The sequence below is a fragment of the Tachysurus vachellii genome, chromosome 8 (assembly GCF_030014155.1).
Source record: "Tachysurus vachellii isolate PV-2020 chromosome 8, HZAU_Pvac_v1, whole genome shotgun sequence".
Taxonomy (NCBI): domain Eukaryota; kingdom Metazoa; phylum Chordata; class Actinopteri; order Siluriformes; family Bagridae; genus Tachysurus; species Tachysurus vachellii.
Genome location: NC_083467.1, coordinates 8,104,363 through 8,126,629, shown reverse-complemented (window position 1 = coordinate 8,126,629; position 22,267 = coordinate 8,104,363). Strand labels below are relative to the sequence as shown.

The 22,267-nt window shown below is 38.2% G+C and overlaps 3 protein-coding genes across 4 annotated transcripts; all 3 read right to left on the bottom strand.

The window, feature by feature from the left end:
* Positions 1-5,474: 5,474 nt before the first annotated feature.
* gatd3 (glutamine amidotransferase class 1 domain containing 3) lies at positions 5,475-9,889 on the bottom strand. Its single transcript, XM_060876059.1, has 7 exons — positions 9,723-9,889; positions 8,127-8,179; positions 7,309-7,419; positions 7,100-7,219; positions 6,865-6,957; positions 6,434-6,589; positions 5,475-6,237 (listed from the first exon to the last, which is right to left on the bottom strand). The coding sequence occupies exons 1-7, from the start codon at positions 9,852-9,854 to the stop codon at positions 6,108-6,110; spliced, it is 795 nt and encodes a 264-aa protein (XP_060732042.1). The 5' UTR covers positions 9,855-9,889; the 3' UTR covers positions 5,475-6,107.
* A 1,382-nt stretch (positions 9,890-11,271) lies between these two features.
* On the bottom strand, positions 11,272-16,068 carry LOC132849994 (interferon-induced GTP-binding protein Mx-like). 2 transcript variants are annotated; one of them, XM_060876058.1, is made up of 12 exons: positions 15,991-16,068; positions 14,977-15,221; positions 14,716-14,853; positions 14,450-14,604; positions 13,935-14,073; positions 13,659-13,857; positions 13,388-13,466; positions 13,129-13,251; positions 12,867-13,008; positions 12,524-12,682; positions 11,842-12,152; positions 11,272-11,691 (listed from the first exon to the last, which is right to left on the bottom strand). In XM_060876058.1, exons 2-12 carry the CDS (start codon positions 15,203-15,205, stop codon positions 11,455-11,457), a joined length of 1,911 nt encoding a protein of 636 aa, XP_060732041.1. In that variant the 5' UTR covers positions 15,206-15,221; positions 15,991-16,068; the 3' UTR covers positions 11,272-11,454. The 2 variants fall into 2 exon arrangements, with proteins under 2 accessions (XP_060732041.1, XP_060732039.1); XM_060876056.1 differs by lacking the exon at positions 15,991-16,068 and having other exon boundaries at positions 14,977-15,274.
* A 2,107-nt stretch (positions 16,069-18,175) lies between these two features.
* On the bottom strand, positions 18,176-21,515 carry hpxa (hemopexin a). The gene is made up of 10 exons (XM_060876055.1): positions 21,361-21,515; positions 21,118-21,140; positions 20,675-20,878; positions 20,272-20,426; positions 19,968-20,121; positions 19,630-19,842; positions 19,432-19,533; positions 19,155-19,279; positions 18,870-19,029; positions 18,176-18,747 (listed from the first exon to the last, which is right to left on the bottom strand). The coding sequence occupies exons 1-10, from the start codon at positions 21,423-21,425 to the stop codon at positions 18,515-18,517; spliced, it is 1,434 nt and encodes a 477-aa protein (XP_060732038.1). The 5' UTR covers positions 21,426-21,515; the 3' UTR covers positions 18,176-18,514.
* Positions 21,516-22,267: the final 752 nt, after the last annotated feature.

The window sequence follows — 22,267 nt, the reverse complement described above, 5'->3', positions numbered from 1 at the left end:
GCCTAGGAGAGACTTTGAGGTTGATATGCACTAATGGGACAGCAGAAAGCTGGCATGAGGAAACCCAAACACAAAAGACGAGAGGCACCACGCTGGGTCCGTGGCCCTGCTCACTTCCAGTCCCAAAACTGGAATCCAAGAGCTCAGTAAAGAAACAGTGACAAGAACTAAAGGTAAACAATAAACACTTTTCAAAGTGCTGCTTTTTCATCTATATTGGAAGACAGCTTCAATAAAATGCTGGTTGAAACTCTTTCACAGCCACCATGCTTTCAAACAGCAAGATTATTTTATCAATACAATTATTATATTATATTAAATTATTATATTATAAAAATAGCAAATGCATTCATACTTTTTCTAATTGTATTTTGGTATCAATAGAGTAAAATCCGAGATTTTACTCACTGTAATGTCATCAGTAATATTTTAGCTGTTTAAAAGTGCATAGAAGAAAAAGGCAGCAGTGACTGGTACATCACAAAGAAATATAAAAGTGTTATATAGAGAGGGGGTGCACAAGACTGAAAAGGTAGTTAGGAAGAAAAAGTCACATCCACACAGTGGACGCATTCAACTTGCCTTCTGAATAAGCTGCACAAACAACCATATGCTAATCAGCGCATCAACACGCCATTTACACGTCAAAATCTCCAAAGTCTGTTCCTCTCTTTCTTTTATTCTATTCTTCTTGCTTCTTTCTTTTCTCCCCTTTTTCCGTCTTAGCCCTGGCTAATTATCGTGTGTCTTTCTCTTTGATAGTGAGTCTCTTTCGTGAATTAGTACAATATTGCAGACCCCCTGCCCACTCCCCCAAAGGCGCTGCTGCCCAAACCCCCCTCAGAGCCGTGCTGCATTGGGCCACCTTGCACACGTATTGGCCCCGGATTTCTCTGTATAACACTTGTCACCAGCATGCATATGGAGATTGGAGCATCTATTTTAGCTGCTAATTCCCCCTCTACTGCTTTCTTCACTCCAAAGGCCCCTCGCTGTGCACCTCCCACCATCACATGCAGAGGATGATGGGACATCATGCTGAGAGCAACACGACGTCCCACTATTGAGGCACATGGGGAGGGTGGCCAGGGGTCAGAGCAGGGCTACACTAGCAGACAGGCCACACTTCCCTAGGCATATCAACCTCCCTGCCCTCTCACCCATCCAGTTCCAAGGTTCGATAGTTTTTGCCAAACCCACTGACCAGCTGCCGATTATCTAGAAAACATGACTGGACAGAGAACTGCATTACTCTTTGATGTTGTATAATGACTACTACTGAACTACCCCCAAGTTATAACTGTGATTTCAGTTTCTTAACATTAATAGAACCTTCAACCATGATTTATTGCATCAATTCATTAATGTCATAGAAACCTAAATTGACCTAAAATGCATCAGTAGGAAAATTAGGTTGCAAAACACATGATGTCATGAGAAAAAAGTTCTATTTCTCTGAATACTGTGTAGGACAGATCCACTGTAGTAGGACAGACACTCAACAGCATAAGCCAATCAGAATAAGAATGAGGAATGTAAGCTTTCACACAGGGCCTAATCCACAGACCAGCATGTTACACTCCACTTATGCACAAATGTATGAGGTTAAGAAGTGCTGTGTGTGTGTCTGTGTGTGTGTGTGTGAGAGAGAGAGAGAGAGAGAGAGAGAGAGAGAGGGACAGAGAAACAGAGAGCGAGTGAGTGAGCAAGGGAGTGACTGGCATGCTCTTGACCCAGAGCAGTATGCTGACTAATCCACTGATCAGGATGCCAAGAGGTTTGTGGGGTCTGAGGCCTCAAGCTGGCCCCTGATTGACTGGCCCTCTCACACTAATGCAATGAGGCCTTAGCCTATTCACACTCTTGCAAGTGCATCCAGCCTCTCACTCCACTAACACAGACAATTCAACTGAGGCAAAAGCTCCAAACAGACACTGATGACCAGGGCATATGAAAACCACTAGGTTAGAAGAGAGAGAGGAAAAGAAAGCAGGTGCCTGGCTAAAGCCTGTCAAAGGGCAGGTGGTGTGATCCTGCTGAGAGAAGGCAAGCAACCCGTAGTAAAGTAAGTAAAGACCAGGGGGTGTGTGTGTGAGTGTGTCAGCTTGGCACACAAACACTTAGCACTTGTCCCTCTGAGAGTGGCAGTAGGCCCTAAATCCCCCCATTTTGTCCAGACAAATTGGGAAAAACCCTGAGTCTTGTTTGCTCAGGCCCCCTGCATGACTGTGGGAAGAGAGAGGATATATGGATGAAGTGACACAGTAAAGAAGACAGTCCATCAAAGCACACTTTTCCTGGGAATAGGGAAAATAAACAGCCTGGGCTGAGAGCAGGTCTTCCTCGCAGTGTAAAGTAACAGGCAGGAAGGTTGCATCTGCCTGATCCTTAAGCAGAACAAGTAACAGAAAGAAAGGCATCATAGCTCTCTGGGAGAGCAAATCGCCCTGCAGGAGGGAGAATGAACAAAACAACACAAAGATGAAGTAAGAGCTTCAAACAACCAGCTGAAATGAATGAAGAGATTGATATTTAATCCAGACTTAGTCCGTGGTGCAGCGGCAACTTTTATGTGAAATGACCCATGAACATTAGCATTCTTCTCCCGGGGAACCACAAAATCTTTATGCAAAAAATTGTTGCATTTAAATAAGGCTTATTTTTGCTACATTAATGGTACTTTTAGAAAACCATGATAACTTATAGCTTCAGATGTTTTTGAAATATAGCAGTTTTAATCCATTGTTTCAGCTAAACAAATTGTGTGTGAAAGTGTGAGTTGTGGATTAAAGGGTATGCAACTGTGCTCCTAAAAGCACACACTAATAAGATGTGGATGGATAACCAGGAAATGAGTGTGTGTGTGAGCAGACCCCACCTCACTTTGGGGTGTGTGTTTCTTGCGACATGCCATATGATGACCGGTGCTGGTGGTCATCTGTAGAACTAATCCTGTTACCTTGTAACTGCCCACATCAATCACTTTTTTTTTCTTTTAAACTTTGCATCACTGCTTTTCTTTTCACATCTTTGCATGTCCAAATGGCACAATAACGGCCAGATAAACATATGGAAATTAGTCTTGCTTTAGGAGTCTTTAGATCACTGATCTTTAAAAATTCACTCATTATAACAGTCTTTAACTGGTTGTCTTGGGAGTCTTAGGGATGGATGAAGCCAATGTAAAGGCATAATCAACAGCAATGATCATTCAGCCTGAGCCTAACTGAGTCATGCTCAAAAATACTATGTCTGGAAATGTAACACTTTTTGTTTCAAACTAAAATTTACTGTTTCTCTAACAGAATACAGCTTTGCCCTGCAGCTGAACTAAGAATATTGATAAGCTTCAGTGTTAATTATGCATTCATTCATTCATTTTCTACCGCTTATCTGAACTACCTCGGGTCACGGGGAGCCTGTGCCTATCTCAGGCGTCATCGGGCATCAAGGCAGGATATACCCTGGACAGAGTGCCAACCCATCGCAGGGCAGACACACACACTCTCATTCATTCACGCAATCACACGCTATGGACAATTTTCCAGAGATGCCAATCAACCTACCATGCATATATTTGGACCGGGGTAGGAAACCGGAGTACCCGGATGAAACCCCCGAGGCACGGGGAGAACATGCAATCTCCACACACACAAAGTGGAGGCGGGAATCGAACCCCCAACCCTGGAGGTGCGAGGCAAACATGCTAACCACTAAGCTACCGTGCCCCTGTTAATTATGCAGATAACCCAAAAATATTTGCAGCTGAAAACACAGTAGAAAGTCGACGTAATTATCAGATACACTAATAAGCAGAAGACTTTAAATAAGGTAACCTGATATTAGTCATGCATTAATCAAGCATAGATTCTAGTCAGTAGATTTGAAAATGACCTCCCAGTGAGATAATACTTAGATTTTTTTATACCATGTTATACAACATTTTGAAGGTTGAGAATGAAAATGGGCTTAGAATTCACACCTTATGAATTCACTCATATGAAACCAAATAAAATCCATGTGATTTTCAGATATCCAAGCAGCAACTCTCTCTAATAAATAACCTCCAACATAAATTTGTTGTAAAAGGAAAAAGATAGCTGAATGTTGTTGTTCATAAAACTAATTTCTTAATCAATTTGTAATTGTCCATTACTCCTGTAAACAATGATTCATACTATTTGTTTAATGGTATTTTAACATGGAGGTGTTCCAGGCATGTCCAACCGTGAGGAGGCCCCAGGGAAGACCTAGGACACGCTGGAGGGACTATGTCTCTCGGCTGGCCTGGGAACGCCTCGGTATTCCCCCGGAGGAGCTGGAGGAAGTGTCTGGGGAGAGGGCAGTCTGGGTGTCCCTGCTCAGACTGCTGCCCCCGCAACCCGGCCCCGGATAAGCGGTAGAAGATGGATGGATGGATGGATGGTATTTAACATTAGCAAATGGAAAGTCTGTGTCAGAATTTGAAATAGGACTTATCTTTCTGAAGTAATTTATTTTTATAAAAGTGTATTCAAGTAAAGTCAAGAAGCTTTTATCGTCATTTCAAACATATCTGACGCAGTACATAGTGAAATGAAACATTTCTTCAGGACCATGGCGCTGTATAAAACAGCATAAAGCTACATAAAACAACACAGAACTAAGGTCCTTACAGCCGTTGGTCAGTTGGTTTCTGTGTGTTAGAAAACTACTGACTTAACAACACGACAAGTATGTTTTAAGCAAGATGGCTGCTGATGACCAAAAGTTTTTTATGGATTGTAAAGACACTGAATATTTCAATGAATTATTAATCCAGCAAATTAATCTAACCTAAACTATTAGAAACAGCAAACTAACGTAAGCTTAGAATGACTGTAGTGAGATTCCATCTGCAGTGAAATTAGGCAAATTATGATGGTGAGGAGTTAGATGGTGTCCCCAGTTGTGAGTGTGTATGTATATGTGTGTGATGCTTAGCAATGTGATACTAAGGGTGTATTCCTACCCAGTGTTATTAATGATGAATGAATTACATTACTAAAGCTAATGTTAGAAAATAAGGTTATACACATTACTGCAAGGAACATGTTTCTGGTGTAAATTACTTGTGTATGATTTTTACTTTCCTTTGGAAAAGGTTTTTATTGTTATGTTAGTGTCTCTGATTTTCCATGTATATTCTTTATTGTTATTGAAATCCTATCTATTGAGCCATTTTTCCTACAAGCCATTAAAATGCCATCTAAATTCATACTTTAACAAATCATTTAATTACTTACTCATTGGTTTACAAATGTGTATGGCAGTAAGGTGCAAAGTGAAGTCTGTTGCTGTAAGTACAGCCACTTAAAGACTAGAACTAATCTTCAAAATCTAACCAAATGTAACCAGTATATTGTTTTGTGTGTCCGTTACCAGAATTACAGTGCATTTGATCAACAACATGCACTTTTTTAACAAGGCAGATAGTCTGAAGAAAGAAGAACAGCTTTAGTTGTAAGTATTTTATATATTAATATATTACATAACATTACATTCGTTACAATGTCAGAACTTTCCTAGAGCTACCACATCAACCACATTTGCTTTAACTGTGTCTTATATTTTGACATTGCTCACCTATTACAAACAATAACACAAAGCACAAGACCATGTTACAGAGAAATCCAGGAATTTCTTCTTTTTTTTTTCCTCAAAATGAATTGAACGAATTAAAACAGCATTCTTTTTTAAAACCTTAATCAGATTCCAAAATGATATTTCATGAATTGACGAATGTTACCATTTTCAAGAATTTTCAATACAAACAGCTGAGAACAAAAACTGTTTAAATCAAGTATTTTTATTCTAAATTACTGATTTACTCAAGTTTCAACAGTTTAGGGCTCAGCTTCAGTCTGGTTGTACCACTGCACCATCTAGTGGACATTTAGAAGAAATAAAACCAAGCCGAGATAGGCTTTTGATTAATAATGTCTGTCACTGTAATCATGCTGAGGCTATGTTTAAAAGTGAACTAGGAGTTTATAAACTAGGAGTTTTGTTCAATCACATCAATCAAATCGAAAGTGGCTTATTAACATCCAGCTAAGTGCAGCTTGTTGAAGGAAGCCGTGTGCCACTTATTTCCGAGTCAACTTCAGGACGTCTTTAACCATGGAGCCAATCCCGTCAAAGATGAGGTGCAACTTCGTGTCACACATAAATGCTGGAGAGGTCACCACCTTATTCTTTGGGTCAACATGAGCCTCGTGATGGTCACAAGTTAAGGCTAAAATCATAAAGCAAAAAATAATGTTGTTGAGAGGAGGGGAGGGGAGGGGAGAGGAGAGGAGAGGAGAGGAGAGGAGAGGAGAGGAGAGGAGAGGAGAGGAGAGGAGAGGAGAGGAGAGAAGAAGAAAAGGCATTAAAAATGAAGGAACATCTGACAGGTTCTGAAAAGGATATGGTGACATCTTTGACTTTGTGTTTGGCCCCGAGTGCAGTAATGGCCTGAGCAGTGCCAGCATATGGCCACTTTCCCCCCTCCTCATCCTCATGTCCCACAGTCACTTCCACACCAGGGAGCACCTTTGCAGCCAGCACTGGAGAGATACAGCACAACCTGGAAGCCATGGGAGAACTGCATCAGCACTGCACATCACAGATAGACAACTACAATAGCCTAACTAGGGTGGTTTAGCATGATAAAAACAATCACAAGAAAACTATTATTGTAGGGTGGAAGGAAGTAAATCATCTGTGGAACTTAAAATACAAAATATTAAAACAAGAGAGGCAATTATTGTAAACGTCTCATGAAATTACTGTGTTCACTTTTGTTAAAATAAACCCTGGAAACTTCACTGTATTTATGACCAATAGAGACAGAATTCTCACCCAATAGGCTTGCCTGCTTTATGGAAGTCCTTTAAGATGCGTTCCACCTCCTTGTTCACAGTGCAGTCACTTCCATCGACAGCAAAAGTTGACCTGATAAAGCAATAATTAAAGAACTTAGGAAACATGTTAAGATGTGCCTGTTAGCAAGTCTGTCAATTCAAACAAGACATGAGCTAGCTACCCTTCTATCTTTACTTCACACTCTACACACAAAGACCATGCTAACCCTTACAGATTTTTAGCAGCTCCAAAGCCTCCTGGGAAGATGACTGCATCATGGTTACTCGCACTCAGCTTAGCCAGGTCAGTGACGTTACCCCTAGCAATGCGAGCTGACTCAGCTAAGACATTCCTGTACAACATACATATAGAATTACGAATATAAGAAGCAGAGTTAAAGAGAAGTCAGTCATGATGTTGAAGCTACAGTCTGTTTATTACCTGGACTCCTCTGAAGGCTGCCCCTTGCTGTGGTCTATAACATGCATCTGCGCCACATCAGGAGCATACATCTGGACCTCGGCTCCACCACGACTCAGATGCACCAGGATTCTGAACACATACATATTTTGGAGTAAATATAATCCCCTACAAATCTGATGGGACAACAATGTCAATTTATTTGTTTGTTTATTTGACATCTTGGTTTGAGATAAAAAAAAGAGGGTTTTTAATTTCCTGGTATTTGTATGTGCATGTGATTTTCAGTGCTATTTATTGTTTAAACAGGGCAACAAGAATTAAATGTCAGTTTCAATATTTCTGCTCCACTAAAGATTAGGTGGTGTGATACTAAAAGTGTTATGTTCTATGTTGTTTAACACATATACATACAAATATATTCAGTTCACATCAAAAATAACTGAATTGGCATTACAGACCAAATAGTTTTTAATGGGAATGTGATTCATGCAGGCACAAAAATTAATTGCAGCAAAAAACCTATTTCCAAAGCCTCTAACATTCTCACTGTGCCTTAGTATGCCAGTCTGTTTTGTCCTTGAACAAGAGCACTGAAGACTGACATGGATGTGTGAATGTAAAATGACATGTGAGCTGACATTTTTGAGGGCTAACAGCTAACTCTGTAGGTGTGCATACTGCACACCTAAATTAAAAAAAAGCAGTCACATTCAAAACAATTATATTGTGTTCATGATGTATACTTCATGGAGTTCATGAAGGGCCAGACAGTGTGACACGTTGAATGGGTCAATGTGACCCTTTGAATGAGGTTTTAGATGCAGCCTGATACTCACGCTGATGCCTCATGAATCTCTGTCCCATCATACACTCCACATCCAGAAAGCACCTGGAAACGAAGAGAGTCAGAAGTCCAATGACAATCTATAGAGTAGTCCATATAGCATAAAGGGTGAAAATAGCAACATTGCTGGGATCTGAAAAACCTGGCTGCAGCCAAAAATACCCTACTTATATCCCAAGGTGACTTAATGCTTGTGTTACCTTGTAGCTCTCACTGTAGGTATCTAGTCATTGCTTGTCCCTGCTTTAACACAATGCTGTTCATAGACTTCAGTGTAGCATTCAACACAATCATCCGTCAGCACCTGATCAAAAAACCTGCTGGGCCATAACACGTCCCTGAGTATCTGGATCCTGGACTTCCTCTCTGGGATACCTCAGTCAGTCTGGATCAGGAACAACATCACAAACACCACCACACTGAGCGCTAGAGCACCTCAGGGCTGTGTGGTCAGCTCACTCATGTTCACTTTGCTGACTCATGACTGTAAAGCAATGCAAACTTTGAAGCACATCACCACCGATGATAAAAACAAGAGATGGTTGCTGACTTCAGGGGAGCACAGAGAGACCACTCTACGTTAAACATTGACGGATCCTCCGTAGAGATCAACAAGAGTAACAAATTCCTTGAACTTCACCTGGCTGAGAACCTCACCAGGTCACTTAACACCAACTCCATCAGCAAGAAAGCCCAGCAGAAACAATACTTTCTACAAAGTCTGAGGAAAGGAACTTTCCACACTTAGGACTGCTGAGGAGAGTCTCACACGGATACCCTAAACATATGCACTTCTTGGCATCAGTGAATAATCTCACCTAGTTGCTGTAAATATGTACCTATAAACTGCTACTGCAATTATCAAGACTGTCTGGTGCAAGAATGTCAGGACTTACAAACATTCTCATACTTAACATCGTTTTAACACACTTGGTAATGTTTTTAATGTATACACCTGTATACTTTAATGATTGGTGTCACCCTGAGGAGGATGGGTTCTCTATTAAGTCAGGTTCCCCTTAAGGTTTCTTTGAGACATGACAGAAGCGATTCCTCCTGAGACATTACGGTTGGGATGTCTAAGGTTTGCATGAATTACACTTCGACCAAAGGTTTGTGACCCATCATATACATACTGTATGTGTATGTTGAGGTAAAGACTGTACTTGACATGGAGGTTGGCTGTGTACAATGGGATTTTCAAGCTGGAACAAGCTTTGGCTTTTTAGTTCCTGTAAAAGGAAACTAATGTTACAGCATATAAAATACATCATATAGAAACGTGGCAAGAGTTTGGGGAAATAGCCACATGCTGTATGTGTGTGATGGTTTGGTGGGTACAAACCTTTATCCATATATTATATGTTTAGACAGACAGACAGACCAGTGATAATGAATTAGTCTACATTTTGGTCTAAATGTTTGTGTAATTCTCACTCTGTGAGTTTCACGCAGAGCTGCAGGTCTCTTTTTTAAGGTCAAGCACAAAGACTTATCATCATACAGTTACTTAAAGAGATCTGTTTATTTAACAGAACAGCTGAGTCACAAAATACAGCTCATAGACTGAGGTGACCCTCAGACTCACCACTGCTACTTTGGCGCTGCTGTATTTGACACCGGTGTGGATGAAGCCTACAGCGCCTGTGTGAGCAGACAGAGCTGCTGGGGGCTTAAACAGAAAGGCGGAAGATCTGCAGATCAGTGAGCGAACCGCCATCTTACCAACAACTACACTGATAGCGATAAACTCACTGCAGGGTAATGGCAGTATTATCTGCGCACATAATATTTGTGTCAACCTTTCAGTTGCAAGTACAGCATTTAAGTTAGAACCGAGTCAAATTTAAAGTGTGAAAAAAATCATATAGAAATGTGTTTTTTGTTGTTGTTTTGTATGTACGATACGGTCGATAGCCTTTATCTAGCAGTTAATTATATAGTCTAAATATTACGGTAAAATCTTCATCTACTATCTCTCGTTTATGTAATCATCGATGTAGTGCCATCTTGTGGTTAAAAAGTTTAAAAACTTTTATTATTATTGTTATTAATTCAATTAAATTCAATTCAAATTTAGTTGTATGGGGCTTTTACAATTGACATTGTCTCAAAGCAGCTTTACAGAACATAAACACAGAACAAAAGGTTATTATGAAGAATAATATAAAGATAAATAAATACAAAACTTAAGATTAATATTAGAGATATTTATATGTGTTTGTATTTATCCCCGGTGAGCAAGTCTGAGGTGACTCAGGTTTCTGTGGTGAGGAAAAATTGAGTTTTGTCTGATAATTTGTTAGACTTTTTGTTGCTGGAATTGATACAAATAAAAGGAAAAAAATATTAATATTATTAGTTATAATAGTTAATATTTGTAACAGCTATTTTTCATTTTTTCTATTTGATTTCATCATGTTTTTGCCTGTTTGTTAGTGAGGGAGTTATTGTATTTTGTTTTTTTGTGTTTATCTTATGTAGTTTCTCCCTAAATTAGGAGATTAAAGCTTGAAAAACATTATTTGTGTGTGGAATGATCATTTTCATGAAATCTTAGGTATCAGTATGTGTTTTGAGTGAATCCCTGCATTAATGTACAAAAGTACTTCTCATGTGCTGAAGATGTGTTTCCTCGTCTCATTCTCTAGCTCGTCAGGAAACCGGTTTTTCGTGCAACCTTATATTTGCGCTCGTCTGACATGACTGAAAAGGGTTTTTCACCTTGTTTCGGTGAAACATGATAGGACACATTGTGTTAATGTCAGAAATCTTGGAAATAAAGCTTTTTTACATTATTTTATGCATTACATAGTTGGGTTATTTTTATTGTTTCAAACCCTCCCACACTTCTTATTAAAGAATAAATGAGCTCTGTTATCTTTGACCTGCGGTATACGGTGAGGTTCCCTTTTTGGTGACAGGATTGGGGTTGAGTTGTTGATTCCTACAGTTGGCACACACACTCTACACCACCTTTTATTCTGTTACGTATCCTCCCATCCCTAGATTCATATCACACAGACACATATATCACACACCACAGAGTAAAACATGGTTTGATAATGTTTTATTGTCTACACTACATTTGTGTGTATAAATGATTAAAATAATGTGGTGATATATGCAATGCAATCCTTTAAACCCCAACATTTAGAATTCTAAAAGAGATTCTATATAATGACTTAAATAACAGATTAAATAACAAATTAACATGTATTTAATGTTTTAGCTAACTCTAACAAAGCAGGAATGCTATTATCTACAATCATTCTAAAAATAATGTAAAACATCCAACAATGTTTACAATTACAGTTCAGTTATGAGACAGACAGTAAAAATTTGGCTATGAGCTGCCGTGCTGTTCTTAGACGCTCTAATCGGTCCTTCAAACTCCTCCTACGCTGAGCTACACCAGAATCCTCTCGGATAAGCTTCATGGCATTCTGACCTCCGATCATGCTCAACATGGCAGTCTGAAGCTGGGAGAAGTACTGGTCCAGCACATGGTACTGCACTATGAGGGGCACCTGGTTGGCCAGACGGTTTGAGGTGATCTGACATGCACACACATACACACACACACACACACACACACACACACACACACACACACACACACACACACACACGCATACCATACTAGTTACCAGATCAAGTAGACAGCGTACTTCTTCATAGGATTTATAGCTTTAATGATAGCATACCTGGAAGTAGGCATTTAGATGCTGAGCCATCTCCTTGACATCAGCATTCACTGTACTAATGTTGAGATAATGTTGCTTCTGCATTTTGACTGATTCTGATTTCTGTTTGACAGCCTCTAGCTTGAGGCTGTAGAGGCCATCTTGTGAATAGACAATCTTCTCCATTTTAAATTGAGATTGTATTTTCTCTAGGGCTTTTCCATGCTCCTGTTCAAGCAGATCCTCAATCGGCTCTTTAGCCGCCCTCAGAAGATTGGGAAAGGCCTCAAAATGGGAGCTGACCAACTTGTTCACACAGGAGTGAACAATGACTTACAGAAATAAGAGAAAACAACAATTATAGTCAGGACACTCTAAAGACAGTAGGATAAGCAGATTATGGCAGATTCCCTCATGCACTGACTCATTCAACGTGTCTGTTCTGGATGTAAACACACAATAAAAAATAAAACAGAAAAGACACTTTAAAAGTCCTTCAAAATATAAAGGTTTCCTTTCCAGAATAGAAAAAATTGTGTTTGTACTGGTAATTTGCCTATGCGTAAGAGCCTGTGCAGCCAGCAGCCAGTGTAAGAGAGGCTGTTTTGGAGAATACTCTACACACACCCAAACACACACACACACACACACACACACACACACACACACACACACACACACACACATGTAAGCTGTTATTTACCAGTGATGTCTTTCAGTAACTGTATAGCAGGTTCCTCCATCTCCTGTACATCATTCTTGACAATGTTTTCAAATGTTCTGTAATTAACAAACCCAGGGAGCTCCTTTCCCCTACAGTTCTTGGTGTATTCTTCAACGTCATCATGGATGTTTTCCGCAACTAGAGAAAGAAACAGGACACAGAGGGCATATATTGTGTTACATGTGGCTACGGATAGCCATATGTAGCATATCATTTTAAAACCTGGTTATCAATTAAAAGTCAAAATAGAAAAATATTTGATGAATTAATTTCCATTCCACTAATTCCACTTATATTTCCTTTTTTAGATCATGTAACTCACGTCTGATAGCCTTGTCATCTAGTTGCTTGTTCCATTTTCTAAACTGATACCTGATTTCAGTGAAAACTTTGGGCTTTAAGTTTTGGGTGTCTTCCTCTGCTCTCATCACATCTGAAAGGACTTGGTTGAAGTTATTGATTTTCTGTAAAATACCAGAACCAATATGTCAAATTTAATGCTTTTTGTTTGTTTGTTTGGTTGGTTGGTTGGTTGGGGTTTTTTGTTTGTTTGTTTGTTTGTTTTTTTATTGTTTTGTTTTTACCCTAATGAGAAAATAGTTTTTCTCAGTTTCTTCTTTAGGAACTCCATCTCCAAGTGTTCTTAACTCAATAACTGTTTTCTCCAATTTGTCCTCAACTTGTTTGTGCAACTGTGGGAGTAAGTTCTGAAGATGAAAAACAAACAAACACAGGAATGAATGAATGAATGAATGAATGAATGAATGAATGAATGAATGTGTCATTCCATTACAGAAAATGCACAACACAAAGGGCATTATTGGATTTTGTCTTTTATCTTACATTAATGTGTTTTACCAGTTCACTGGTCAATCTCTCTGCAAGCACAGGCACTGTGGCTTTCCTTTCCTCCAAGAGAGGTCTTAAGACAAAAAACTCACAGGATATAAAATATGTCTAAAGTCAACCCTAGACAGTATTCTTATAATAGGTGTTGTAATTTGTTTACACATTACCCCAAATCTAAAACGACATGACATATCTTCATTTGTTTACTACAGTAATTGAAATTAATCTTTTAATGATATCCTATAGTATAATGAGTATGTCTTGCCTGAAATGTGGATGATCCTGAAAAAAGATTTTCTCATTTTGGAGAGCGTTAGACAGACTAAGATTCTCATTGATGTCTTGCTGGCCACGGCACTTCACGATCATGTAGCCCTTCTTTAGTGGGATCACCAGGTTATTTACTGTGTTTACTACACTCTCCTCTGCACCTTTATCCACTAAGTCAGGCTTGGTAAGGATGCCTATACAAATGGTTTACATATATTTTAGCAACATGTCACCTTAACACAAAGCCTGATGAATTATACAGTTATATTACCCAGGGTTCGTTGTCCATTGGGATCCACTTTGTTTGTCATCTTCAGTGCCTCAGTGGTGGCAATGTCAATGTTTGCAGGGACAACCACCAAGCTAATAGTTTCTTGTCTTTTAATAAATTTCTCAATGAGGTCTTTTATCTGTTCAACAAATAAAACATAATCAAAGTAAAGAGATGTTTTGAGATTCTAACAATTACACACTAGTGTTTTAGCTGGCTAACTATATTTGTAGACAGATAGATAGACAGATGTCAAAGAGATCATATTTTTCCTCATTCTTAAGTTTGATCTAAAGCTCTTGACCTGTGTATCATTTTATACATTGAGCCACATGATTAACTGATTCATGAATGAGTAAATGTACAGTTTTAAAGCAAGGCATAACAACAACAATCGGTGTTATGTCCTTAATGTTAAAAATATAAAAAGTGTGTAAATCACAAAAAAACAAAATTACAAAGAAAACTGGGAAAAACTCAAGGAATATAATCCACTTTTCTCGATTTTGTCTCACCTTCTTCTCAATGTCAATTGGCTGGTCACCTGTTGCCACTCTGGCAATGCCTGGCAGGTCAATAAGGGTGAGATCAGGAACTTCTCTGGATTTGATCTCTAGAGAGATCATCTGCTCACTGATTCCCTTCCCCTCTCCAGCCAAGGCATTCTGAGCTATAAAGAAAAGCACACTTTTCCCTTTCTCTGCAGGTGTGTAAATCCTATAATACGAGGTATTTTTATAAACAAGATAGGTATTTAATTTTTAAAGTATGAAATACAGACCACTTGAAACAGCACTCCCCACATCTGATGGTCTTTGAAGAACCTTTATTTGGTCCTTGTATGTTAGAACTGCAGACCATGAGGCACCATTTTCAACTCTCTTTAGTTTCAAAACCAAAGGGCAGCGGGTCACAATACCTGTAAATGAAATTGGAGCCATTTAGCTTGAATAATTTCTATAATAGCTTCCTGTCTGTTGAATGAGAGTGTATAGGCATGTGTGTGTGTGTGTGGGTGTGGGTGTGTGTATGTGTGCCTCACCTGTGCCTCTAGGCAAGGCCACCCCCGAAAGGGCCTCCAATACGGAGCTTTTTCCCGAACTCTGATCACCTATAACGGCAATGGCTGGCAAATTCAGGTCCTTCTCTACTCCTAGAGACCTTAGACTGTCCACAAGATCAATGTAAGGACGCACCTTGTCCTCATAGTGCTGGTTTAGGGTGTTACTCATTCCTTCAGATATCTTTTTGTTGTTTTTCTTTAGTGACATAGCAGCAATTATACTTCTACATGGTGAAAAAAAACTGTGTAAAGGAAACTTCAGAAATGCAGCACATAACATTTAGATATCTATCTTGCAAGAACAGACTGCCAAACAAAAATAACTAAAGGTACACATGATATTCTGGATTCAGGTTTATTATGTTTCATAGTGGTGCAGCAGGTAGGGTTGTGGCCTTACAGCTCTAAGCTCCCCAGCTGAATTAATTCTGACTTCAAGTCTGTCTGTTTGGAGTTTCACATGTTGGCTTCCTTGGGCTTCTCTGTTTTTTCCCTCACCACCTACAAATATGATAGGTGGATAGACAACACTAAAATAACCTTATATCTGAAGATTAAGCTTTGGCATCACTTAGGCATGTATACTGAGCACTGCATCCATATTCAATGCAATGTCCATTATTATTTTTATTATAATGTGTCATAATAATATTCACATACTATACACACATACAACACACAATAAATACTTCATTGTTATAAATATCTGAGCAAAGTATAATTTTTTTTGCAGTTCAGTCTTCCTTCACAGCTCAATTATAAAGTAGATTTTAAATATTACAAATTTAGTAAATTTAAATGTATTAAATTTACATGAATATCACAAATCACAGATCACATAATTATGAGAGATTATCGTTAAGTAATGCTGTTGAATAAAACTACATTGTTGTTAAAAAAAATATTATTATAATATACCATATAAACTAACATTTTCATAAAACTTATTCCGTCTGTAACCTAGTTACGTTAGATGTACGTTAGATTATTTACCTGTTTTATCTCTACAGTAGTAGGCTTCCCACGTAATGTATGTGCAGTTCGAGAACAGAAGTGTGTGTGTGGATGTTGAGTTTTGACTAGGGAGTATTTAGAGAGAACCTTCTCTTTCGTTTTCGTCATTTTCCTGTTTCTATTCTGTGGGTGTAACTGTGAGCACGTAATGTTCCTTTATTCAGTGTTTGCACAGCGGTATGATCACACTAATGTATTCATTGTATACCAAGTACGAGTATGTTATATTGATCCACATGTCATTTCTACATGGTAAATTTTATAAACCTGCTGCCTGGTGCTATATTTTGGTTTCTTTTTACCCCTCTGCAAGAGAGTGTAGGGATGGAACCAATAGCAATGAATGGCATGCAAAGTTTTAAACAAATGCTGGTTTAAGTCTTGCCCTTTATATACAGACATAAAAACAAACGGGTCTGTACAAACAGATCATGAAGATTTGTTGGTTGGTTTAAACAATTTAAGGGAGCCACATCATTTCAGCTACACAGTCATAATCATATTACGTTCTGTTTTGTTTTTATTTTATTGTGGAACTGCCCAATACAAAAATCATGACTTAGTCCCTGTGATGTCATGCATGGGGTGTATAGGAAGTGTACTAAGAAAACCTTGGTTCGATTCCTGGGCAGGGAGATAATCACCTGCTTAACAAAACCTAATTTTAGAACAAACTGAGGCATTAATACAAAAATCAAAGCTGAACATGTCATACATGTGTACATAACATGCACATAACGTGTGTTTAAAATTTTACAATTTAAAATAGTTAGCTTGACAATCATTTTACATTTACATTTACATTTACAGCATTTGGCAGACAAGCAATCAAGCAGCCCCATATCATGACAGTCTCTCTTCTGTACTTCACTATGGTAATAGTGTTCTTGGGATCATGCAAAAACCTCCTTTCTTCAAATATCCTAAGCAGAATTCTTTGTAAATGGCTATCTGAACAGGTTATATTGATCCAAAAGTGTTCTGATTTATTTAAGGTGTTTGCTGGAGCTCTGTGGATTTTTTTACTTTAATGTTTTTTACAACAATGCTGTCCCTACAGTAAGTACTTCATGACCTTCCTTTCCCTTCAAAATGTTACTGGTAAAGAAATGAACAAACTAGGATGAAGGAACGGCAGTTCATTTCAGTTCGCCACCCAACAAGGTAAGAAAAAGGGTGGAACAGTGCATTTGAAAAGTGTGTACCCCAAAAGAACAGCCTTGTGTGTTGTTCATAACATTATCCACTATATTATATCCACTATGTACACTCTCTGGCACTCTCTGGCACCACTTGGTGGTGTATTAATGTAACCTATGGAATCAGTCACTTAATGAATCAGTGAACGAATCAAACCAAACAGTAAATGGAATCAAAATACTAGTTACTTAATTTACTACCATGATAACCTGTAATCTCAGGCTCAAAATCTGGACCTGAGGGATACCCAACTGTCCCATGCTCTTCACATTCTACATTCTAGAAGTGACAACTCTGAGAAGACGACAAAATAATGTGGTATCATGTTTAAAATCCTATTATTAATGCTACAGGGCCAAAATTATGAGGACACTTGACCATCACACCCATATGTGGTTCTTTGTGTTTTGACACTAGGTGGCCCAAACCTGTTCCTGCATGAACAATGTGAGTTTGCTGCACTGAGCCCTTTGGGATTAACAAGAAAGCCAATTGCTCTCCAGGCCACTTTACCCAATATTAGTGTCTAATCTCACTAATGATCTTGTAACTGAATGACTGCATCTAACATCTAGTGGTGAGCTTTCACAGAAGAATGGAGTTTTTATAACAAAATGCAAATTTGGAAAAGGGTGATAACAAGCACATTTAAGTGAGATGGTTAGTTGTCCACAATCTCTTAACCATACGGTGCCAAATATGTTATATTTTTATATAAATCTTTCTTTATAATAAAATGTATTTAATTGTCCCTCTACAGATGAAGCTTATTTGAGTTACTTACTAGTCTAAACCTATTTTAATTGTATTGAAATTATAAGTGTAGTTCACCCATAACCTTCTGTTTCATTTTTCTATTTTTTAACACAGCTTTTCATTTGTGGAACTTTCACCACGTATCTACTGACATCTGGCATGCCATGTGAAATAAATTGTCATTTAAAATGAAAACACGACATTAAAATATTTTTACTTTAGTTTATTAATCTGCCACAATGTGCACAAGAGATTCTCTATGTTTACAGACAGCACTGACAGATATAATAGACTTGTTGTATGGATACAGCTATTTGAAATGGTACACTGTACAGTGGCCCAGAGACATAGCTTAATTTGCAGTTTTTGTAATAAAAGTCAGGCTTAGTTAAACAGAGAGCCAGAGGTAGGAAGATACATTTGAGGCCAGAGTGGTAAAACTGAGAGGAACACCACAACAGACTGGTTAAATTTGAACTTTGCATTATTTAGAGTATGGAAAGTGTGTAGTCCTCCTGTAGTTGTGGTGTTTTCTTCTATCTGTCCCTCACACATGATGATCACAGCCAAGCAGTTCCTTGGCCACATCCTGCTTCGGAGGCAGGATCCTGGCAGTAACAAATGTATTGGGAGACTCATAGTGGTAGAAGTCGTCATCAACCACAACAGACACACCGTGTGGGTCACACATGGCAGTATCAACATGCTTATATGGGATTGGTTTTGCCTCTGTGTGGGTAGGTGGATCATGGGACAAGTCTACATCATATATTTGATTACCTATAAATCACATAAAGGCACAGAAAGACAGTAGGGTTAGGTCTAACTTATCATACATATGAAAAACTACCAAATAATTTGATATTATCACTGTATTGTTGTTGATTTTTTTTTTTTTTTACCTTGGATGACATGAACAATGGACACATTAGGACAAATAAAGGCAGCATCTATATGACCCTCAAGGCCAAGTGCCTCCTTCACACTTTTGGGGTAACCCTGTCGGAGTGTGTGAGGCTCTCCTTGCTTGTGTGATATGTTATAGACATACACTTTGTCATCCTGCAAGGAACCAACAAATACCAAAAGGTAATTATTACTACACTGTCTGTGTTGGTAATACAAGTTACATTATTATAAGTTGGTTAGAAATCATGTTGGAAATGTCTCATTTTATTGGCACTAACCTTGACAATGTGAATGTGATCTCCATGGGCAAAGGCAGCATCAATATCATCATGCAGACCTTTAAAGGCACTTTCAATAGTGCCAGCATGATATTTGTCATCGATTTTACTGAGATAGTGGTGGCCTAATAAATGAGAATGAAAAGAAAATTTAAGAAAGAAAGTTTTAAACCAAGAAAATTTTCTCAATTGTGTGGTTTTGTTAAAATATAACTGAGACACAATAGTTTGATATTTGTACCCATGTTATAAGTTACTGTGTCATGCACCCACTAACCTCTGAAAGCAAACAGATCATGATCATCATCCTCAGTGATAGCATCCAGGTGCACATGGCTGCATTGCTCTCTCTCAATGTGTTCTGCCTCCGTCTTATCACCTAATACAGAAGGGTATCATGCCATCAAAAATAACCTGAATTTCAATGATAGACTTCGTAGACACTACCTTTTTCTACCTCATGCTATTTACATACCATAATGGGGACAACTCATGAAGTATTCACGGGCCTCCTTTGGATATTTTCCATGAACCTCGCCAGTATTGGGGTTGAACTTGGAGAAATCATGGCCATGCAGACAGTAATAGTGTCCTGCATAGTGGAAGGCAGCGGAGCAGTTGGGCATGCCTTTGAATTCTTTCTCATGAACCTCCTTAGTGTCGATGTCAAAGTGGTAAATTTCATGACCTAGAGTATAAAGAAGTATAGGTAATGATTAATGGATCGTAAATTTATTTAAACGTAACATTCACCATGCTAATCCATTTAATAAACACTTTAAAGTTATTTTATAATGCAGTTAAATGTCATACCCTTGAAAAAGACTACAGTGTTATTGGGACAATCAGGCTTGTGGCACTCAATTGCAGCATCCAAATGGTCTGGAATACCAGGGAATACCTCAGGGATGGCTTTTGGAAAGCCATCTTCCAGCTTGTGATTTTCATAGCTGAAAACCTTGTCATCCTACATAGAAAGGCACAGAATATTTAAATTTAAATTAAATAGCTTAAATATTGAAAACCACAGTAAACCACCAATACAGATGGAACATATAATAGAAAGCTTAAAAAGCTTGACTGTACAAATATGCGAGTGAAAGTGAATATAATGTACCAGGAAGAAATACAAGTGCTCATGGTGGTCAGGACTGTCCTCAGATGGCATACGGAATGCTGCATCCACGTGTCCCAGCAGATGGTCATCCAACTCAGGGAAGGTATTGTTTGTAAGCTCACCGTCACCATGGAACCCCTTAAACACATGATTGTCTGACAGCAGGCATCACCAAAAAAGGAAACCAATTAAATTTTTATTCGTTTACATATGATGGATATCAATATTTCTATAAAAATCAAAGAGCAACATCCCAACCTTTTTTATTTGTTCCCAGTAACAAACTGTACTATATAACATCTAAACATCAACATTAATATTAAATGTATTGTAACCTAAAAAATCCCACTGACAACATATTTAGATTTATTTGTTTTATTACAAAGGGTTGTTTTTTACTCACCTTTAAAGAAGTAGTGAACTCCTTCCTTGTTCTCAATTGCAGCATCAAACACTAATTCACTGCAGCGATCAAAGTGGTGGTGGCCATTGTTTTTGTGACCATGGTCATTGTTCTTGTGGTTATGGTCATTGTGGTCGTGGCCATTGTTGGCGTGGTCGGGGCCATTGTTCTGGTGGTCGGCATGAGCCCCAGTTACAATTTCATCTGTATCAAACAACAGTCTTTTATTTAATACTGTATATTACTAAAACAGCATCCATTTAGAATATTTAATAGCAATCTTGAAGCATATTCTTAATACAATACTTTTTCTGTTGCTCTTAAATTGATACAGTTAGATTCTGTATGTAGACATAAAATATGTACTGCAAAGCATAATGGGAATAACAAATACTTTTCAGAGGGTTTCTCTGTGAGTCTGACTTGCTCAAACTTTAACTTACCTTCAACCTGGTCATGATGATGCCTGGAAACCAGGTATAGAAAGAAAGACAAGAAATAAAAGAGTTAGAATACAAAGTGATATGACCGTTTTTGTTCAGGGATTATGACAGGCATAAGCAAAAATTTGAAAGAATAATGTTTCAGACACAGATATAAACTGAACACAAAAAAAACTGTAAAAGAAGAGAAATTGACAAATTAAAACTAGTTAAATAGCAAAAAAAATAGCAAGCAGCACATACGAGGGAGCTGCCAGGCAGAGAGAGAGAGCCAGGCAGATGGTGAAGGTCTGGATGAGTAGCCTCATAGTTAAGAGGATCCTCTGGATTCACTGCAGACACAGCTCAGCTGAAGGAGGTACAGAAGAACCTGCTACCCTTCCTTTTATAGCCAGTGTCAGAGAGAGCTACCAGACGAGGAGCAACTGTTTGCCCTAATCAAATAGACGCCCACAGTTTGTTCAGAGAGGAGGTGGAAACACCCAGACTCACATACTCCCCCCATGCTCATGTAACCACACACCTGATGTTCACCACAAGCTCTGAGGTTGGTCAAGGTACACTGAGGAGAGTAGAAATATGGCCATCTTCATGAATTGAGCAACGAACTGTATATACATATTTGTAGTATATGAATGTTGGTGACTCTTCTCAAACTTGCTCTGCACTACTGTTACTGATGAGATACCCATGACATCAAATCTATTAATAAATGCATTAATGCATTTCCATTAGGTATCACCACCATTTACTAATTATATACAGTTATAAACAACATTAGTTTGTTTTTAATTTTAAACATCAGTACTTATGTATTACAAAAATAGGTCCTGGGATTGCTTTAGATAATATTTAACGAAACTTTGGCTGTGATTCCTATCACTTTTTTTTTAATTTCACATTCTAAGTGAATTATTAATTATTAGTAAGAAATGTAAATGCATTTATGTGCAATATCTTTGTGCACTGTACCTGTAAATTAAAATAATAAAAATATATTATTAAAGATGATATACTATTCAAAATATATCTCTAAATCTCTTTAGTGCTAAGATATTGCATATTGAAAAAAAGACTTTATGAAAACCTGCAGATGCAGATGGGACATTGAAAGTTTTGCTTATTAATCTATAAAAATAATATAAAAATA